Raw genomic sequence first — 21,819 nt, forward strand, 5'->3', positions numbered from 1 at the left:
GTCATCGTCACTCGCCCTGGTGTCCTGGACTGAGATGTTCCCACCTAACCAGGTGTTGGCTCCCTTTTCTGGAGCTCCTCCGTCACTAACGGTCATATTGTCATTTATTTTCTTACCCATCATGTCACTAAGTTGGGCATGTCCACCTTTTTCTTTGCTCCCCACTAACTTAGGACAGTCACCTTTAGGGGGTGCTATCTTCACCTTACCACACATAACCACCCCACAAGGACTCTTTTTAACCTCCCGCTGTGGTGGAGCTTCCTTTGGACTGTTACGGCTCTTACAAAAGCACCCGGACACTTCCCCCTGCTTCCACAAGTCCACAAATAATTTAGAGTCCCAACCGATAATAATTGGGTGCTGTAAATCTGAAACTACACCAACATCATGAGAACCAATGTCCCTGTCCGTCTTAATGACCACGCTGGACATCGGGTATTCTTTATCATTATTGTGGGTGCAGTTGGCGTGGAACTTTTTTCCAGGAATCAGGTAGACCTCAGATGTTGCCCTCCCCATGGTCACCAAACTCATTGAGTCTACAAGTCCAGTTACAGATTCCCCATCCACTTCCACGGTACACAGACGTGGCTTCTCGTCAGATGGTTGGTCTATACTGCAGACAGGACACTTGCAGCATGAACACCTTTGTGCTTGACTACTGTCCATCTGCGCCACTGCACCCTTGTCTATGGGATGCTCCACCCCCTTTTGGGCAACCACCCCTTCATGGGATTCCACCCCCTTTTGGGAAACCCAGTCCTGAGAGGGTACATTCCATGGCCTTTCCATGAAAAATGCATGTCCCAAACCACACAGTACCTCGGTGCCCCAGGTATCCTTCTGGGCACCCTGTGTGTGCACTGGCCCCACAAGGGACTGTACCCACTTGTCCAGCGCCACCAAGTCCAGATGCTCTGCCAGCGACTCCTGTCGCTGCTGCAGCTCATTCTGCTTTACCTCCTGGCGGCCAGTCTCCTGCAGTTGCTCACTGACCCGTACCAGGTACTTTAACAGTATCTCATCCACACAAGCTGCTCCAGTCATGGTCACTCAGCTCCCACGGACCTTCGTGGACCCGCCGATCCACCGCAAGCCGCTTGAGTGCGCCGTCAACTTTCGTGGACCCACCGATCCACTGCAAACCGCTTTGAAAAATGTTTTCGTGGACCCGCCGATCCACAGGCAACACTTCCTTGCAGTGTGTAGACAGCAGAGAAAAAAAAACCTTCGTGGACCCGGCTGATCCACAGGAACAACACCTCTGCAGTTGCTAGACGTGCTGCCTGGATTGCTGCCCGCTATCTAGCACCATATGTGAAAGTTGCTTACCGCAACCCGGGGGTTTTACTCACTTGCAGCGATGCAGGGTAGCTTAGGCATACACAGGCAACATAGTCTCTTTATAAAAAATCCAGCCGTTCATTAAAAACTTGTCATAAACGGCAAACATTAAACATAACAGGCCTCTCCTGGCTTAAGGCAAAAACATAGCACAATCACATACCGTGGGCTTCCAGTCCAATACAGTCTCTATTGGAAGTGTGGCGCCTGTACACACTGGCTCCTGCCAGCGAACAACACTTGCTGTGGCTCCTTCCAAGCACCCAGAGACACTCTGCAGACTCCTGTCTGTCTCTCCACTCCAGGACAGCTTTGGTCCAGTAGCCACAGCACTAACCAGCCTGGTGCACACTACTTCCAGTCTAAACCCAGACTGAATTCCAGAAGCCTGTGTTCAGCCTCCAACAGGCTGATACACCCAGAGCTCCCTGCTCTGCTCTCACACTCTCTGCAGAACACACGGAGTCTCCTAAATCAGACTGGATACACCCACAGGTGGAGGTCTGTGATTCCCAGACCTGCACAGCACACAGATGATACAGCCTATCCTATTTCACACATTTCAACATATTTATAAATGACCTTGTTGGGGGCATGCGGAGTAGAATTTCAATATTTGCAGATGATACTAAACTCTGCAGGGTAATCAATACAGAGGAGGATAATTTTATATTACAGGGAGATTTATGTAAATTGGAGGATTGGGCTGAGAAGTGGCAATTGAAGTTTAATGTAGATAAATGTAAGGTCATGCACTTGGGTAGAGGAAATAATATTTATGATTATGTACTTAATTGTAGAACACTGGGTAAAACAGACACAGAAAAAGACTTGGGTGTATGGGTGGATGGTAAACGTCACTTTAGTGGCCAGTGTCAGGCAGCTGCTGCCAGGGCTAATAAAATAATGGGATGTATTAAAAGAGGTATAAGTGTTCATGAAAAAAATATAGTTCTACCTCTGTACAAGTCACTAGTGCGACCGCACTTATATACTGTGTACAATTCTGGTCACCGATATATAAGAAGGACATAGCTGAACTGGAGAGGGTGCAGAGAAGACCACCAAGATTATTAGAGGAATGGGTGGGCTGCAATACCAAGACAGGTTATTAAACTTGGGGTTATTTAGTCTGGAAAAACGAAGGCTTAGGGGAGATCTAATCACAATGTATAAATATATGAGGGGACAGTACAGAGACCTTTCCAAAGATCTATTTACACCTAGGCCTGCGACTGGAACACGGGGGCATCCGCTACGTCTTGAGGAAAGAAGGTTTAATCATAATCACAGACGAGGATTCTTTACTGTACGAGCAGTGAGACTATGGAACTCTCTGCCGCATGATGTTGTAATGAGTGATTCACTACTAACATTTAAGCAGAGCCTGGATGCCTTTCTTGAAAAAATTAATAAAACCAGTTATGTATATTAGATTTGATGACAGGGTATTGATCCAGGGAACTAGTCTGATTGCCGGATGTGGAGTCAGGAAGGAAATTTTTTCCCCATTGGAACTTGTTTGCCACATTGGGGTTTTTTTGCCTTCCTCTGGATCAACATGTTAGGCTACGGGTTGAACTAGATGGACTTAGAGTCTCCCTTCAACCTTAAAAACTATGATACTATGATACAGGCATTATTAAAGGGAACGTGACCCTTATATGCAGAACCAAGCCTTTGTGGAACTACAAGTCCCATAGCAACTTCTTCACTTTAATATTGCAGGGACCTTCTCCATTGCGACACATAGCGACTATTTACCACATTGGTGGTCGCTACCTCACAGTAGCCACTCCTGCGTACACCACCGTATGGTGCCAATTAGGATCTACACCCGTATAACAGCGCCAGTAACAATGGCAGCCATAAAATGCTGAATTTTCTCCTGCAGTACAATCTCTGATTAAACCAATAGTCCACTTGTATGCTCAGCAAATGTCTTAGTATCCATCATTATCTATAGGTTAGAGGACACTTCCGGCGGGTGGCCATGCCAATTATACAGTAGTGAGAACGTCGCCCGCTCCCTCCTGCACCTGCGGACAGTAATGTCACCGGTCATTTGCCTTTTATATTTTTTCATTATTGTCTTAAAATCTAAATTCAATTTAAAAAAAAAATCTTTATTTTGCTTTGAATCCATTGGATTTTCTAGAAAACAAGCTACAAAAAATAAATATCAGCACAGTAGTGTCAGCTCATTTTTATTTAATTGAACCCATATCTATCTTTTATAGATTGTTTTGTTTTGGATTTTTCTTTTTCTTTATTTTTTCAATATATTATTATTATTATTATTATAATAATATTATTTCATGTCCTAAAACAGCAAATTATGAAACAAAAAATTAACCGATTACCTATTCATTTGACTTTTGTTTATTGAAAGTAAATAAATTAAGGGAAAAAATTTAAGTCTAGCACACATACTATGCTATTGACCCAGTAACATGATATGGTTCCTATTAAAATCCTTACCTTGGCTAGAACACATGCATGTGAGTGTAAGCTGATATCATGAGGACACGTGGCACGTTGCCATGGAGAGTATTTCATTAGCCATAGCACCAAGATACCTAAAAGAAAACGAACTACAAAGACCAATTTCTAGTAACAAAGAGGGGGTTATATTGTACATGACTACTGAGCTCTAGTCCTGCTGGCGAGGATACATAAATAGTATAAACCCGGTTACTTAGCCCATACCAATCTGATCTAGGTGAATTTGTGGACACACAAAAACCCTTGGAGTTCCTAGGATCCAGCCAACTGTCTACGGACCTGTTCATGTGTGCAGTAGCTATTTCCGTTCTCGTATCCCTTTTGGGAAGACCACATCAAAAGTAAAACGTTCCTGTACAGCATACATTCTCTTACATAAGGACGAAGATATGCTAAAATGTTAGGCGTTCTAAAGCTCAGGCATGTTAAAATTTGCATGTCCAATCCTTTAGGGTGAAAAAGGAGTTTGGAAACTGCTCTTTCCAATTGAGGCATGTGTATGGGCAGTTTGGCTGACTATGGTCCGTTTTATATCTTGATGATCTACAGCCTGTTCGCCCTCCCCCATACATTAACAATCATCCTTGATTTATCTAGACATCGCTAGTACTCTGGTCTATAATCCCATATATTATAGGCTATGTGCGCACGTTGCGTAAATTCATGCAGTTACGCTGCGCTTTGCAGCGCAGCGTAACTGCATGCGTCCTGCGTCCCCTGCACAATCTATGGAGATTGTGCAGGGGCCGTGCGCACGTGGCGTCTCAGAGCGCAGCGCTTCGGCTACTGCCGAAGCGCTGCGCAAAAAGAAGTGACATGTCGCTTCTTTCCTGCGCTTTGCCGGCAGCTCCTGCTCTGTCTATGGCAGGAGCTGCAGGCAGAGCGCATGGAATCGGCGCTCACTACGGACATTTCTGCAGCGATCTAAAGCGCACATGTGCTCTTCAGATCGCTGCAGAAATTTCTGCAGGCTAGTACGCAACGTGCGCACATAGCCTATACTGTTTAAAGCAAGACCTCCTCTTCCTGTACCTCTCTAGTGGTCTATACTGGGGCAAAATATCATAATAGTCACAATCATTAGCCAGAGAAAACCAGTACAGCTAATGTACCAAAAGCAAAGCGAGACATTGCACACTGGGCACTGATCAAATCTTTTAGGATGGCCTAATAATGAGGTTGTTGGCAAAACATTCCCTGGTGTAAACCGGAATCTGTTAGTCATTAGGAGAAGAAAGACGAGCAAAATCGGAAGCCATCATGTGTCGGAAAAAATATCTGTATATTGTTACATACGTTCTGTCCCTCTATGCAGAGCAAGGTAGTCTATCCCGGGGGATAGTGGCTAAGGGGGATAGCGGCTAAGGGGGATAGGTGATGATTTTTCTATCTGTAGGGATCTGACCCCTCAAGACCCCAAACAATTCCCTGTATTGGAGACTTTGCATACTGGACCATCACGTCATTCTTTCTTTATGGGACTGGCGGATAGATCGGCGATTTGAGCTTCCTCATTGCTTCTCCATTCTGGCAGTCAGTGGGGGTCTTGGATTGGTCACTACCACTTCAAATATAACTTATTAGTGGAATATCCCTTTATTGTCATCTCCTTGGCCAGATAATGCAAAATGACATTGATTTGTGAGGTCACCACTAACAGTAACTAGACTAAAAAATGTTATTTGTGGCCCTTCCGATAATAAACATTTGCACACTGCAGCTGGGATGTAGCGGTGCGGGGCGGTGTGCCCTCAGCGGTGCGCACAGTCATTTACGCCTCTGTGCCATGCTGTAATAGCGCTCAGTGTTACCTCTCGGTGGCCGGTGACACATTTATTTCTGTGACAGGTCTCATTACTGGCTGTGACCTCTGCGCACAGCTTATTGTTTTCTTCTGACAGCTGCGCTGTGTGTACAGGAGTCACACTGGCTTACTAGTTTCTAGTGCGTCCCCTCCGGCTCACCCTTCCTGTCTAATGATCTTATTAAGGTGCCATGCATGCCGGGGATGACTGGGAGCGCTGGAACAAATAATTTAACCCAATTACTAAATGGAATATTTGTGCTCTTTGCTCGTTCTTCTGAATTAGAGTATTTACAGGGGAAATGGGAACAGAAGCTGGAAATATTAACACTTAAATTTTCCTCCGGTGGTAAAATCTTTTAACCTAGCGCTCTCCATACAGTGCCTACAAGTAGTATTCAACTCCCTGCAGATTTAGCAGGTTTGATAAGATGCAAATAAGTTAGAGCCTGCAAACTTCAAACAAGAGCAGGATTTATTAACAGATGCATAAATCTTACAAACCAACAAGTTATGTTGCTCAGTTAAATTTTAATAAATTTTCAACATAAAAGTGTGGGTCAATTATTATTCAACCCCTAGGTTTAATATTTTGTGGAATAACCCTTGTTTGCAATTACAGCTAATAATCGTCTTTTATAAGACCTGATCAGGCCGGCACAGGTCTCTGGAGTTACCGTATATGCCGGCGTATAAGACGACTGGGCGTATAAGACGACCCCCAACTTCTGCCCTAAAAATATAGAATTTGGGATATACTCACTGTATAAGACTACCCCGCTCCCAAATGAAAAAAAGTCTGCTTTGATTGCAACATGTTAATTTTAATTCCGCAAGAGCCGTACAATATGTTTTTAAAGGGCCATTGACAGATCAATCGCTCCAATGTTCACTTAGTACAGCAAGGAATGCTCCTCCCTGCTGTATAAAGCCACAACTGGACTGAAACAATGGTACTACACTCTGCTACAAACAGACACACACAACTCTGCTACAAACAGACAAACACACACAACTCTGCTACAAACAGACAAACACACACAACTCTGCTACAAACAGACAAACACACACAACTCTGCTACAAACAGACAAACACACACAACTCTGCTACAAACAGACAAACACACACAACTCTGCTACATACAGACAAACACACACAACTCTGCTACATACAAACACACACACACAACTCTGCTACATACAGACAAACACATACAACTCTGCTACATACAGACAAACACATACAACTCTGCTACATACAGACAAAGACATACAACTCTGCTACATACAGACAAACACATACAATTCTGCTACATACAGACAAACACATACAACTCTGCTACATGCAGACAAACACACACAACTCTGCTACATACAGACAAACACATACAACTCTGCTACATACAGACAAACACAACTCTGCTACATACAGACAAACACATACAACTCTGCTACATGCAGACAAACACACACAACTCTGCTACATACAGACAAACACATACAACTCTGCTACATGCAGACAAACACATAGAACTCTGCTACATACAGACAAACACATACAACTCTGCTACATACAGACAAACACATACAACTCTGCTACATACAGACAAACACACAATCCTGCTACATACAGACAAATACACACAACTCTGCTGCTCTGTGGGGCCTGCACCCGCGGCTCGGCGGGTACAGCACCCGCGGCATCGGCGGGGGGGGATTGGCAGGGCATACATCTGGGGGGTTAGAAGCAGCTCACCGGGGCCCATAATGGGCACAAGTCCCCCTGTGTTAGATATCTCCCCCATAGTGCTGCCCATGGCCCCTATATAGATCGCACAAGTCCCCCTGTGTCAGATATCGCCCCCATAGTGCTGCCCATGGCCCCTATATAGATCGCACAAGTCCCCCTGTGTCAGATATGGCCCCTAGGCTGCTGCCCAAAGTAAAATAAACCCCTCTTTCCTTATCTCCTGCAGCGCTGAGCTCCCTCCTGTCTGGCTCCGTGCTTTTGTTCTTCCACTTCCTGGTTCTTGGTGCGGTCATGTGATCGGCACAGCAGCCTGAGCTCTCTGCCTGATCACAGTGGAAGCAGGGACACAGGGAGAAACGCTGGAGGGGGTAAGTGAAGCTTTTTTATTTTAGAATGAGCAGCAGCCTGGGGGCCAAATCTAACACATGGGGGACATGTGCGATCACACTGGGACGCAGGCTCATATAATATGCACCGCTGCTCCAGCCCCTCACTGCGTGCGATTTCAGCACCATTGGAGATGGACAGCGGCTGTGCATATTATATGAGCGGGTGCAGGAGATCAAAGGCTGCAGCCCGTAGCGTTCCCCTGTGCTCCAGAGCTGCTGCCCCCACCTCCCCTGGACGCTGCAGTGTACATACACACCTCCCCCCCCCCCCCCCGTATATCCGGCGTATAAGACGACCCCCCACTGTAGCCATTATTTTAAGGGGGTAAAAAGTCGTCTTATACGCCAGTCTTGGCCCACTCCTCCATGCAGATCTTCTCCAAGTTATCTAGGTTCTTTGGGTGTCTCATGTGGACTTTAATCTTGAGCTCCTTCCACAAGTTTTCAATTGGGTTAAGGTCAGGAGACTGACTAGGCCACTGCAACACCTTGATTTTTTCCCTCTTGAACCAGGCCTTGGTTTTCTTGGCTGTGTGCTTTGGGTCGTTGTCTTGTTGGAAGATGAAATGACGACCCATCTTAAGATCCTTGATGGAGGAGCGGAGGTTCTTGGCCAAAATCTCCAGGTAGGCCGTGCTATCCATCTTCCCATGGATGCGGACCAGATGGCCAGGCCCCTTGGCTGAGAAACAGCCCCACAGCATGATGCTGCCACCACCATGCTTGACTGTAGGGATGGTATTCTTGGGGTCGTATGCAGTGCCATCCAGTCTTCAAACGTCACGTGTGTGGTTGGCACCAAAGATCTCGATCTTGGTTTCATCAGACCAGAGAACCTTGAACCAATCTGTCTCAGAGTCCTCCAAGTAATCATGAGCAAACTGTAGACGAGCCTTGACATGACGCTTTGAAAGTAAAGGTACCTTACGGGCTCGTTTGGAACGGAGACCATTCCGGTGGAGTACGTTACTTATGGTATTGACTGAAACCAATGTCCCCACTGCCATGAGATCTTCCCGGAGCTCCTTCCTTGTTGTCCTTGGGTTAGCCTTGACTCTTCGGACAAGCCTGGCCTCGGCACAGGTGGAAACTTTCAAAGGCTGTCCAGGCCGTGGAAGGCTAACAGTAGTTCCATAAGCCTTCCACTTCCGGATGATGCTCCCAACAGTGGAGACAGGTAGGCCCAACTCCTTGGAAAGGGTTTTGTACCCCTTGCCAGCCTTGTGACCCTCCACGATCTTGTCTCTGATGGCCTTGGAATGCTCCTTTGTCTTTCCCATGTTGACCAAGTATGAGTGCTGTTCACAAGTTTGGGGAGGGTCTTAATTAGTCAGAAAAGGCTGGAAAAAGAGATAATTTATCCAAACATGTGAAGCTCATTGTTCTTTGTGCTTGAAATACTTCTTAATACTTTAGGGGAACCAAACAGAATTCTTGTGGTTTGAGGGGATGAATAATAAATAACCCTCTGAATAAACTTTTCACAATTTAAAAAAAAAAAATAAAAAAAGAAATAACATTCTTTTTTGCTGCAGTGCATTTCACACTTCCAGGCTGATCTACAGTCCAAATGTCACAATGCCAAGTTAATTCCGAGTGTGTAAACCTGCTAAATCTGCAGGGGGTTGAATACTACTTGTAGGCACTGTATATGGAGGACTATGGGGGGGGGACATTATTCTGTATGGAGGACTATGGGGGGGACATTATTCTGTATGGAGGACTATGGGGGGGGACATTATTCTGTATGGAGGACTATGGGGGGGACATTATTCTGTATGGAGGACTATGGGGGGGACATTATTCTGTATAGAGGACTATGGGGGGGACATTATTCTGTATGGAGGACTATGGGGGGGACATTATTCTGTATGGAGGACTATGGGGGGGACATTATTCTGTATGGAGGACTATGGGGGGGACATTATTCTGTATGGAGGACTATGGGGGGGACATTATTCTGTATGGAGGACTATGGGGGGGACATTATTCTGTATGGAGGGCTATGTGGGGCACATTATTCTGTATGGAGAACTATGGGGGGACATTATTCTCTATGGAGGACTATGGGGGGGGACATTATTCTGTATGGAGGGCTATGTGGGGCCAATTATTCTGTATGGAGGGCTATGTGGGGCCCATTATTCTGTATGGAGAGCTATGTGTGGGACATTATTCTGTATGGAGGGCTATGTGGTGCCCATTATTCTGTATGGAGGACTATGGGGTGCATTATTCTGTATGAAGGGCTATGTGGAGCCCATTATTCTGTATGGAGGGCTATGTGAGATCCACAGCTAGGTTGGCCCACGATTTTGTCCAAGTTTTTATCTTGGCCCATTGTCTATTTGAGTTTGACATCTCTGCTCTATATGCTTACTAATAGTTATGCCAACCTATAGATTGGCAGAATCTCTATTTTACTTATTTTCTTAAATTTCCCTTAATTTAAGGCTATGCCCACAAGTCGTGTTTTGCTTTTTTGCTTTCCTAAATCTGGCACTAAACTGCATTGTGTGTTCACAGTTTAAAGGGACTTTCTACTACTATGGTATTGATTTGAGTCATGTCTGATTTTCAGGACCGAGAGCGGCCACTACGCGGTGTGGCGCTCCACTGTGTACAATTTACATCCGGAGCAGCAGACAGCTGACCAGTGGCACCAGTACCCTGGTGTCTGATACCCAAGGATATTCTCTAAGGGGTTGTCATACTTTCTTTTTAAACATGGGCCTATGGTGGACATCCTATGACTGCTCCAGCTAATTGGTTGTCACAGTGGTGGCTACAGTGGTCACATGCAATTTTGAACTGGAAGCTACATTCTCCTTAGACTCTCTTTTGGTTGGACTGGTACGGGACCGCTGCAGCCACTGATTGTTTGTAGCGACTAGTAATGGAAGACCTCTGTACGCTTCTTCAGTAGAATTTAAGAAAAAAAAGGGATGGGCAATCCCTTTGAGTCTAGGGCTGCAAGTACATAACTGTTTTGGTGTTGTGACTTTGTCGCGCAGTTGCATGACCCGTTTTGCCAGCAGGTTCTAACCTGACACCGGGGGTTGTTTGTGTTTCCACTCTCCAGATCCTGTGAATTCTTCCTCAGTCCCATCAGCCTCTCTACAATCAGTTGTCAGCAGTGGCTGAACAGATTACTCAGCACAGTAATGATAACAAACGCAGAAGGAGCCCTCCAGAAAACACGCCCTTCTGCCAAAAATTTGCTTTCCTGTTGCTGTTTGTGCCTGGAGCTGGCAAGAGGGTACATCTATCTCACTGCGTAATTACAATTACATGCTCTCTTCTCTGAATCACCAGCAAGTGATTGGCACTGGCATGGCAGCCCGCAGATATATCTATCAGGACGAGCCTTATATCCTGACCGCACCTGGGGAAAGTCATCCCGGATCAAGCAAATCCTTGGGGTAGATATTAATAGAAATAATATCCCTCCGCGATCTGCCACAATGGGCAGGAGAGGTCTTCTGTCTGTGTGGGCGTCCCACAGCTCGGGCACGGCATGGGCTCTATAGACCCACAATTACCAAGCTTCACATACTCATTTTATTTCTGGAAGGCTCCCGCGGCTCCGTGCACTTAATTCCTGTGTTTTTTATCTCTGTGTGCCTAATTGCCTACCATGTAAACCAGCTTAAATAAATAGCTCTGTGGTGGTCTCCTAGTGTGACTGAGTCATTTTACCTTTAAGTCCAGATTCTATAGTCTTGTTAGCGACACGTGAAGCGCCTTCTATATCCGTGCGGTGGAGGAAGAATCTTAATACGTTTTTTCATGTGAGAATGCAACAGCAGTTCTTCAATACATGGCCATAACCAAAAGTGACCACAAGGGGACTATTAAAATACGCGGTGACTATATCCCAGCAAATTCCAACTCATCCGTGTGTCTGTCATCTCATCATGTGCCTATGACGCTGTCAGCTCTGGTTAGAAAATCTGCAGTGGCGGCCCTTAAATCATAACTGAAAAGCGGACAAGAAAAATCTATCTGCTATACGGTCATTTGGATGAATCAACGTACTAAATGCTTGAATATGCATACAGTGGAAACCAGAAGTTTACATACACTACCTAAAAAGACACATCTGCAGGTTTTTCTCACTACGTGACATGAAATCAGAATAAACCTTTCCCATATTAGGTCAATTAGGAACGAAAATTATTGCAGAATGAGAGAGAATGTTATAAGGCATTTTTATTACATTTTGCAAAGTCAAAAGTTTACATACACTAAAAGTACTATGCCTTTAAACAATATGGGACAGCCCGTATGATGATGTCATATCTTTGGAAGTTTGTCATAGGTTTATTGGCAACATCTGAGTTAATTAGAAACTAATTTACAATTGAAACTTCTGGTTTCCTAATTGATATGATGCTTTTGGGACTATAATAGAAAACCAGATGTATGACATCTGTTATGCTCAGGCCTAGATGTGTGCGAAAATTCATGCCCACTTTCCTGATCACTTGCAGTCAAGTTGCAATTGTTGGAGCAAGCTGTTTTGGCAAATTTCACATCAAAAGCGGTCGACCCATGAAGGCAGTTATCAGAAAAGTCACAAGACCAAATATATTTATGCAGCTAACTTTCTCACGACTTTTAGTGCCATCAACAAACAAAAAGAAAACTAAACGCTAAGTCACATGTAACTTGCTTTGAATGCTATGTATGACGTTACATAGTTACATAGTTACATAGTTACTTAGGTTGAAAAAAGACCTAGGTCCATCTAGTTCAACCTTCCTCCACCAGTTCTACATTTAGTCACTAAGTCATTTATAACCAACAATGTTTTGTGTACTGAGGAAATCATCCAGCCCTTTTTTAAAAGCTGTTATAGTATCTGCCATTACTACCTCTTGTGGTAGGGCATTCCACAGTCTGACCGCTCTAACTGTAAAGAACCCTTTCCTATTTAGGTGTCGGAATCGCTTTTCTTCCACTCGCAGTGAGTGCCCCCTGGTCCTTAGTATTGTTTTCGGAAGAAATAAGTTATGTGCCAGTCCTTTATATTGACCACACATGTATTTATACATATAAATGAGATCTCCTCTGAGACGTCTTTTTTCTAAGCTAAACATATCTAACTTTTTCAATCTGCCATCATATGGGAGGCCTTCCATTCCTTGTAATAGTCTAGTTGCCCGCCTTTGAACTGACTCTAACTTCTGAATGTCCTTTTTAAAATGTGGATCCCAAAACTGGATCCCGTATTCCAGATGTGGCCTTACAAGTGATTTATAGAGGGGTAACAATACGTTGGGATCACGGGATCTAATCTCTCTTTTTATACACCCTAGAATCTTGTTTGCTTTAGCAGCTGCTGCTTGACATTGATGCTGCTGCTCAGCTTATTAGTAATGAGAATACCCAAGTCCTTCTCCTGTTCTGTAGTCCCGAGTTTACTTCCATTTAATGTATACGCAGCTATAGGATTACTCCGTCCTAGGTGCATTACTTTACATTTATCAACATTAAATCTCATTTGCCAAGTATCTGCCATTCTGACATCTTATCCAGATCTTTTTGTAATATTGTACTATCCAGGTCAGTTTTTAATATCCTACATAGTTTGGTGTCATCGGCAAAGACTGACACTGTACTATCAATCCCATCCACAAGGTCATTAATAAAGAGAGTAAAAAGAATCGGTCCTAGCACAGATCCCTGCGGCACCCCACTGCTGACTATAGCCCATTTAGAGAATGTAGCATTTATGACTACTCTTTGTTTCCTATCTTTTAGCCAATTCCTTACCCAGTTGCATATTGTGTCCCCTAGTCCTTGCTTCTGGAGCTTTAGTATAAGGCTATTATGTGGTACAGTATCAAATGCCTTTGACCAACAACTAGAAATCAAACACATTTGGATGGATTTGCCGTTCCGTGCCAAAGTCGCTGGAGATCACAGGTCTCGATGTGACACCAAATCATTAATTGTGATCTAGGTTTCATGCTCGATATGTAGCCCTGGCCTAACCAGGATCACGATGACAGACTGCCGGGAAATGAGGGGGATTCATTACCTAAGAATGTTGAAGTTGAGGGCGCCTTCCTCCACTCCAGCCAGCACTTGGTATTGCACATGGTGGTGATAGCCTTTTGTGTAGCTTATCAGCAAAAGAAACCCATTCCATGAAGCTCTGACCGAAAATTCACATCCTCTAAATTACAAATGTATTGCTACGGTGGGGCAGAGATGTTGACCCCTCTCGCTGTCCAGGATCCAGCTCATCCCAAAGACGTGTGATAGGGTGTAGAGGAACCCAGCTGGCAGTGGACGTGTTCTACAGAAGAGTTTTTTTCTGGACATTTTAAAAGATTTTGCTCAGTGTTTTCCAGCAGTATTTTCAAGCTAAACCCAGGAGTTGGCCCAAAATATGGAAGATCTTGTGCAGGTTTTTCCATTATATTACTTCTCTGTGTAAGCTTCACCTCTTGGTTTTGATATGAAATTAATGACCAAACTCCAGTAGACTCTGGATTGTGTTACCCAAGTGTAATACAAGCTTAGCAAATACGGCCATGATTTGGGTACAAAAATGCACCAGTTTTGTGGTCATATGAGACTGCGCTCCAGCTATGAGGCGTCACGCGTATTGCTCGTAGATGTGCGAAGGCTGAAAAGCCACTTCCTAAACACTGCAGCGACTTTTTGCTGCTTCTTTAGAAATTAATCTTTTTTTAATGGTTTATTTACTGCTTATGACCATGCAGATTCTGCAAAGCCATGCAGTTATTAGCAATGGTTTTCTAATGACGCTGTAACGTTTAGGAAAACGCTGCTCAGCAGTCGCTCATTGACGCGAGCTACAACTGCACCAAATGCTGCTATGTGCATCGTCAACCTGACTACATTAATTTCCTCAACAAACTCAACTGCCTAATATATGCCGTTGAGGTTGGAGTCATGTGTCCGCTCTGGGAAATCCATTTTTATGTAGACTGTTCTATTCGGACATCTGAATTTAGCCTTGGGTGAGGTGGGGGGACTGTCAGAAAGCCACGTTTCATTGTGCATATACAGAATTCAATGAAGAGGAAGGACAAGTGCAGAGGATCGGTTGCACTTTCTAAATTTCAACAATATAAATCTTTATTATGTAGTCTAATGTATTTCTGCACTAGCTTTAAATAGACCATATCCCTAAAATGATAGCTAATTGTTTTCAGTACTGGAGAGCAATGCAATGAACACTTAACAATAATATAAAGACGTAATGCATCAAAACAATATGAAAAAGTAACTATTCAGACTATGCAATAACGTGCCCTGTGCTTAACCACCTGGGTAAATAGGCTCATAGAAGAAACATCATGTGGGAATGAGACCCCTGAGCGTATCGCCTAAAAAGGCAGCTTCCTCAGGGGTCATATAGGGTTTACAATTGTGGGTTTTGTCAGGGGTCATACGGTCTTCAATGTTGGGCCTTGTCAGGTGTCATACACGGTCTACAATGCCTTGTCAGGGGTCATATACAGTCTACAATGCTTTGTCAGGGGTCATATACAGTCTACAATGCTTTGCCAGGGGTCATATACAGTCTACAATGCTTTGCCAGGGGTCATATACAGTCTACAATGCTTTGCCAGGTGTCATACACGGTCTACAATGCCTTGTCAGGGGTCATATACAGTCTACAATGCTTTGTCAGGGGTCATATACAGTCTACAATGCTTTGCCAGGGGTCATATACAGTCTACAATGCTTTGTCAGGGGTCATATACAGTCTACAATGCTTTGCCAGAGGTCATATACAGTCTACAATGCTTTGTCAGGGGTCGTATACAGTCTACAATGCTTTGCCAGGGGTCATATACAGTCTACAATGCTTTGCCAGGGGTCATATACAGTCTACAATGCTTTGTCAGGGGTCGTATACAGTCTACAATGCTTTGTCAGGGGTCGTATACAGTCTACAATGCTTTGTCAGGGGTCGTATACAGTCTACAATGCTTTGTCAGGGGTCGTATACAGTCTACAATGCTTTGTCAGGGGTCATATACAGTCTACAGTGGTGGGCTTTGTCAGGGGTCATATACAGTCTACAGTGGTGGGCTTTGTCAGGGGTCATATACAGTCTACAATGCTTTGTCAGGGGTCATGTACAGTCTACAGTGGTGGGCTTTGTCAGGGGTCATATACAGTCTACAATGCTTTGTCAGGGGTCATATACAGTCTACAATGCTTTGTCAGGGGTCATATACAGTCTACAATGCTTTGTCAGGGGTCATATACAGTCTACAATGTTTTGTCAGGGGTCATATACAGTCTACAATGCTTTGTCAGGGGTCATATACAGTCTACAAAGCTTTGTCAGGGGTCATATACAGTCTACAATGCTTTGCCAGTGGTTATATACAGTCTACAATGCTTTGTCAGGGGTCATATACAGTCTACAATGCTTTGTCAGGGGTTATATACAGTCTACAGTGGTGGGCTTTGTCAGGGGTCATATACAGTCTACAATGTTTTGTCAGGGGTCATATACAGTCTACAATGCTTTGTCAGGGGTCATATACAGTCTACAATGCTTTGTCAGGGGTCATATACAGTCTGCAATGCTTTGTCAGGGGTCATATACAGTCTACAATGCTTTGCCAGGGGTTATATACAGTCTACAATGCTTTGTCAGGGGTTATATACAGTCTACAGTGGTGGGCTTTGTCAGGGGTCATATACAGTCTACAATGTTTTGTCAGGGGTCATATACAGTCTACAATGCTTTGTCAGGGGTCATATACAGTCTACAATGCTTTGCCAGGGGTTATATACAGTCTACAATGCTTTGTCAGGGGTCATATACAGTCTACAGTGGTGGGCTTTGTCAGGGGTCATATACAGTCTACAGTGGTGGGCTTTGTCAGGGGTCATATACAGTCTACAATGTTTTGTTAGGGGTTATATACAGCCTACAATGCTTTGCCAGCGGTCATATACAGTCTACAATGCTTTGTCAGGGGTCATATACAGTCTACAATGCTTTGTCATGGGTCATATACAGTCTACAATGGTGGGCTTTGTCAGGGGTGGTCATATACGGTTGACTCTTAGCCGAACCTAACTTATACCTGCTGACTTGCGGGTGGCTCTTTTTATGATTCGGCCCACATTGATTGCTGCTGCTCATTTCTAAGGGGTGTCCTCATGATTTCACCAGGTATTGTTGCATATGCAGGTGTTATTTTTGTGACCATTACACCAGCCTGTTTATAAAAATCCCTTTTCTCTGACATGACGACATTCAGACAGTATGTAAAGTGTCACATAAGCCTGGCTCTAGTGACAGTCGACATGACACATTTACGGGGTCATGATTTACACAAGTTCTGGGTAGGGTTTCAGGCTGTTCTTAAGGAATGTGGTAAGTGTCTTTTTGTCTCCTTCCCATTCATATGTCTTTACCATCTACACCGACTTGTTTTACTAGGCATCAAGTAGGTAAGATTACACAGCCGCCCTACCACCTGCATCCTCTAGAGGGTGCTCATCAGTCACAAAAAAACCCACCTATCTTCTCGGCTTGTAATCACACGCAGGATAAAGAGATCAAGTGGGGGGGACTTATCTGGAGATTAGCAGCACTTGTTACTGTACATAGTCACCCTGTCCCTCATTTACTTGTAGATGTCTGCGGAAACCGTGCAGGACTCCACTCCCGAATCTACGAAAAGTCGGAGCCTCCGGAGGACGGTGAGCGTCCCCTCTGAGGGGCAGTTTCCGGAATACCCACCAGAGGGTGCCTCAAAGCTGGGTAAGTCGCCATATGTGAACGCGGACTGAATTTTGCTTTATGCGTGCGTGTCTGGAGACTGGCAGCTGTAGAGCGCTGACTCCGAGAATGTGTCGCACTTCTTAATTGCCCTCTCGATGGTACATACCGAGCAGACCCTAGTCAAGACAAATTAGACAATTAGTGTCATTATGTCGGGTGTTGTAATGAGCAAATGATTCGTCTACTTAAGACGCATGATAAACAATTGCTCCAGAAGAACTTCTAATATTAGTGCATGTTCTTGGAGTCAGACCAAAGGTTCATTCAGACAGAACAGAGGATCTGTTAGTAGTTGTCACACTATAAACTGTTTGCATTAATTAGATCTATTGGACCTGATAAAGCTGTTGTACTTCCTGTGAAAATACATGTCAGAATGTCTGAAACATCCTGATATTGAAATGAGCATTTCATGTGCCCAGCCAGAGGGGATATTACTGTTAGACAGGGAAGCGTTCACAAAGAATTATATAGGTATCCTGACATGGACTTACAAAGTAAATAAACCAGGTTCATCAGGGTTAAGAGATCTGTTTAAGGCTACGTTGACATGTCCTGAAGTCATCCGTTAGAATGGATCCATTGGGAAACTGATTTTCTGCTGGATCCATTTTTTTTAACATGGGAGTCTATGGACAACGGATCCGTTAAAAAATTGCTATTTAGACATCCGTTGCATTTGTAACGGAGCGGTTGTTTTCTTAATGGATCCATTACACATGGATGATAAATAGCCATCCGTTAACAGATCCATTGTCCATAGACTCCGCATGTTAAAAAAGGATTCAGCTTACATCTGTTATTTAATAACGGATAACTACAGGACATGTCAATACAGCCTTAAACAGATCTCTAAAGGCCCAGTCACACACAACGACTTACCAGCGATCCCAATAACGAAGCGACCTCATAGGGATCGCTGGTAAGTCGCTGGGAGGTTGCAGGTGAGATGTCACACAGTCAGATCTTACCAGCGATGCAGGAATGATACAGGCCGAGGTAGCCACCTGTATAACGATCTCAGCAGTCACTGTGACCCTGTCACACAGCGTCAAACACAGCCATGCCTCCTGCCCAGCAGGACATCACCTTTGAAGAAAATGGCATGGACCATTCGGCAACGACTAGAGATCTCACAGCAGGGGCATGATCGCTGGTAGGTGTCACACATAACAAGATCGCTAACGGGATTGCAACTGCATTATAGAAACCGTGACTCAGCTGCGATCTCGTTAGCGATCTCGTTATGTGTGACGGTACCTTTAGCCGCTTTATTTACTTTGTAAATCTATGTTTATATACCTGTATAATTCTTTGTGAACGCTTCCCTGACTAAGGGGTACTTCTCACATAGCGAGATCACTGCTGAGTCGCAGGTTTTTGTGACGCACCAGTGACCTCATTAGCGATCTCGCTGTGTGTGACACTAAGCAGTGACCTGGCCCCTGCTGATCGTTGCACACTGTTCTGGTTCATTTTTTGCTCGTTGGTCTCCCGCTGTGCAGCACACATTGGCGTGTTTGACGGCAGGAGACCAACGAGCACCGACTCTGTGTAAGCAGCGTACGCTGGTAACCAGGGTAAATATCGGGTAACTAAGCAAAGTGCTTTGCTTGGTTACCCGATATTTGCCCTGGTAACCAGCATACACGCTTACAGGCTGCCAGCGCTGGCTCCCTGCACACATAGCCAGGGTACATATTGTTACTAAGCAAAGCGCTTTGCTTAGTTACCTGATATGTACCCTGGTTACCAGCGTACACCGCTAAGCGCTGGCTCCCTGCACACGTAACCAGGGTAAATATCGGGTAACTAAGCAAATCGCTTTGCTTAGTAACCCGATGGGTACCTTGGTAACCAAGCACAGAGTCACTGGTGGCTGGTCGCTGGGAAGATCTGCCTGATTGACAGCTCACCAGCGACCATGTAGCGAACCATCAGCGATCCTGACTAGGTCAAATCGTGGTCGGAATCGCTGGTATGTTGTTTAGTGAGACGGTACCCTAACAGTAAAATGAGCTCTGGCCAGGAGCATAAAATGCTCATTTTAATATCAGGATGTTTCAGCCATTCTGGCATGTATTTTCACAGTAAGTACCGCAGCTTCACCAGGTCCAATATATCTAATTAACAATGTAAGTAGTTTATATTGTGTTTGCAGAACTTTTTTGCAAACTGATCCTTAGCGGATTGGTGATATTGGATGATTACAGGACATATGAACCCGGCCTAATAATGTATGCAGTATGCAATGTGAAATCTATAGACAGACCGCTTTGAGCTGGGGAAGTTGGGGTATGTGCACGCGGAGTATTTTGGAGCAGGTCCACTCCAAACGACACTTGAAAAATCGCTCAAAGAAGACCTAAGTCTTTTGTCTTCGTTTCTATTGTAAAATTGCTTTGCTCCTACGTTCAAGCACTTTTCAGCACTTTTGGCTCCCAAGTTTTGAAAACCACCTGGTTGGAGAAAAGAAAGTGCTTGTCACGTCTTGGATTGGGCCCCTGGTGGAATCCACTCCACACTGTCCAATCAGAAGCACTTCAGTAAAACACTCTCCAAAAATAACTGAAAAACGTTTCAAAACTGCTTCAGTAAACAATGTATATAATGATTTCTGTTTTCTTTTTTTCTTTTCAAAATAATTTGTCACTCCTATAACTTTTATATTTGTTATTCATTATTATCTATTAGTCTATATGTGAATTTGAGTTCTACTAAATATCTGTTATGTCACTCAATCAGTGGTTCCTCCCACTGGTTTTTTTTTTTTTTTCTTTCATCTAATGGGCGGTGCTCTCTGTTATCAGCTGTATATATATGTCTGACATCTTCATTTATGCTATACTTTGTTGATGCACTGGTCCTGAAGAAGAGGTGTATCCTCGAAACGCGTAGACCGATGGAATAAAAGAATACGTTTATAACATCAACATGCTACATCTTCATTTTGGCTGATGCGCGGCATTAACCCCCTCTTCACTCTGATTTGTATGCACATCCTTGTGGGGCTGCAGCAGACGCCTTCATCCTATGCTCTATCAGTGGTTGTGACTATCTCACAACCTTTTCAGGTGAGTGTATTTTTCCTGATCTACCTCACTGATCTGTTGGTATTACACTATCAGCGCTCCTTATTTTTCAGTTTATCAGTAAACAAAAGAAAATCATCCAAAAAGTTCCCAAAGAAGGAGAATTTTCTAAAGTGGTTCCCACTAGAAAATTTATTTTTTGACTTCCACAAAACCACCCCACCCCCTCAGTGTGCGCATAGCCTTATGCCACAGAGTAAAACTGCATGGCAAAAAAAAATGTTTAACAAAAATTGTCTCGGATTTGCAGTTAAATTTGCAATTTGCGGCATGACCCAACCAAATTCATGACGTTCAAAAGGATCAGAATTCGTGATTTCAGGAAATTGGGTCAAAAGCACAAAGATTCAAAATCGTCAAGTGGGACATTTTTCACACTGGTCTTGATGAGGGGGATGTGCTGGAGTCCGACGGACCTGAGTAATTGGTGAGCACATACCTCTTCATGAATCAGGCACAGCAGACTGCCGGTGTGCACCAATGCAGAAATCCTACTCCAGTTAGGGACTGGGTTACACATTCTCATGTAAAGAAGCCACAGCTGCTAATGAATTAGATGAGCTGTGGTATCGCACCCCTGTACCATTTTGGTGGAACTGGGTAAATCTGATGTGGAAATGCCAAAAATTGCTTAATATATGCTCAACAAAAATGTTGCCACTTTTCAAAGCCATGATGAATTAGGGCCAAAGTTCCCAATAAAGTTTTCGTGGGCACTTAGATTTCCCACCATTGAATAACTCCTCTGAGCTAGGCTGTCCGTGAGTGGACCCATCCACCCAGGCCACCTCCACATACACAGTGGTCTGTAGTGGGATCCCCCAGTCCACACAATCTGTTCTATATGAGACCCATATCTATCGGACATTTATGGTATATCCTCTGGATATGAATACAGCTTATATTGTGTATTCCTACCTTCTAGCTCCACTTTATGGCTCTGATATGGAGTTGACCTAGCTGAGTATCTTTCTGTATACTTTGCATATCTCAGGGCACACGTTTTCAGTTAGGGTAAGTTCACACAGTGCATTTTTCGTGGCGTTTTTGCGCGTTTTTCGGGTGCATTTTTGGCCTCAAAACTGCATGACTTTGCTTCCCCAGCCAAGTCTGAGTTTTCATTTTTGCTGTCCGCA

The 21,819-nt window shown here is 44.2% G+C and overlaps 1 protein-coding gene across 3 annotated transcripts in view; it reads left to right on the top strand.

Moving 5' to 3' along the window:
• The window catches only part of RASAL2 (RAS protein activator like 2), a 272,881-nt gene that overhangs the window by 9,734 nt on the left and 241,328 nt on the right, over positions 1-21,819 (top strand). For all 3 annotated transcript variants that reach the window (XM_075320621.1, XM_075320623.1, XM_075320625.1), the window contains exon 2: positions 17,444-17,570. In XM_075320621.1, the coding sequence (XP_075176736.1) occupies positions 17,444-17,570 (127 nt within the window). The remainder of the gene's footprint in view (positions 1-17,443; positions 17,571-21,819) is intronic.

This window comes from Anomaloglossus baeobatrachus, chromosome 8 (genome assembly GCF_048569485.1).
Source record: "Anomaloglossus baeobatrachus isolate aAnoBae1 chromosome 8, aAnoBae1.hap1, whole genome shotgun sequence".
NCBI classification, from domain to species: Eukaryota; Metazoa; Chordata; class Amphibia; order Anura; family Aromobatidae; genus Anomaloglossus; species Anomaloglossus baeobatrachus.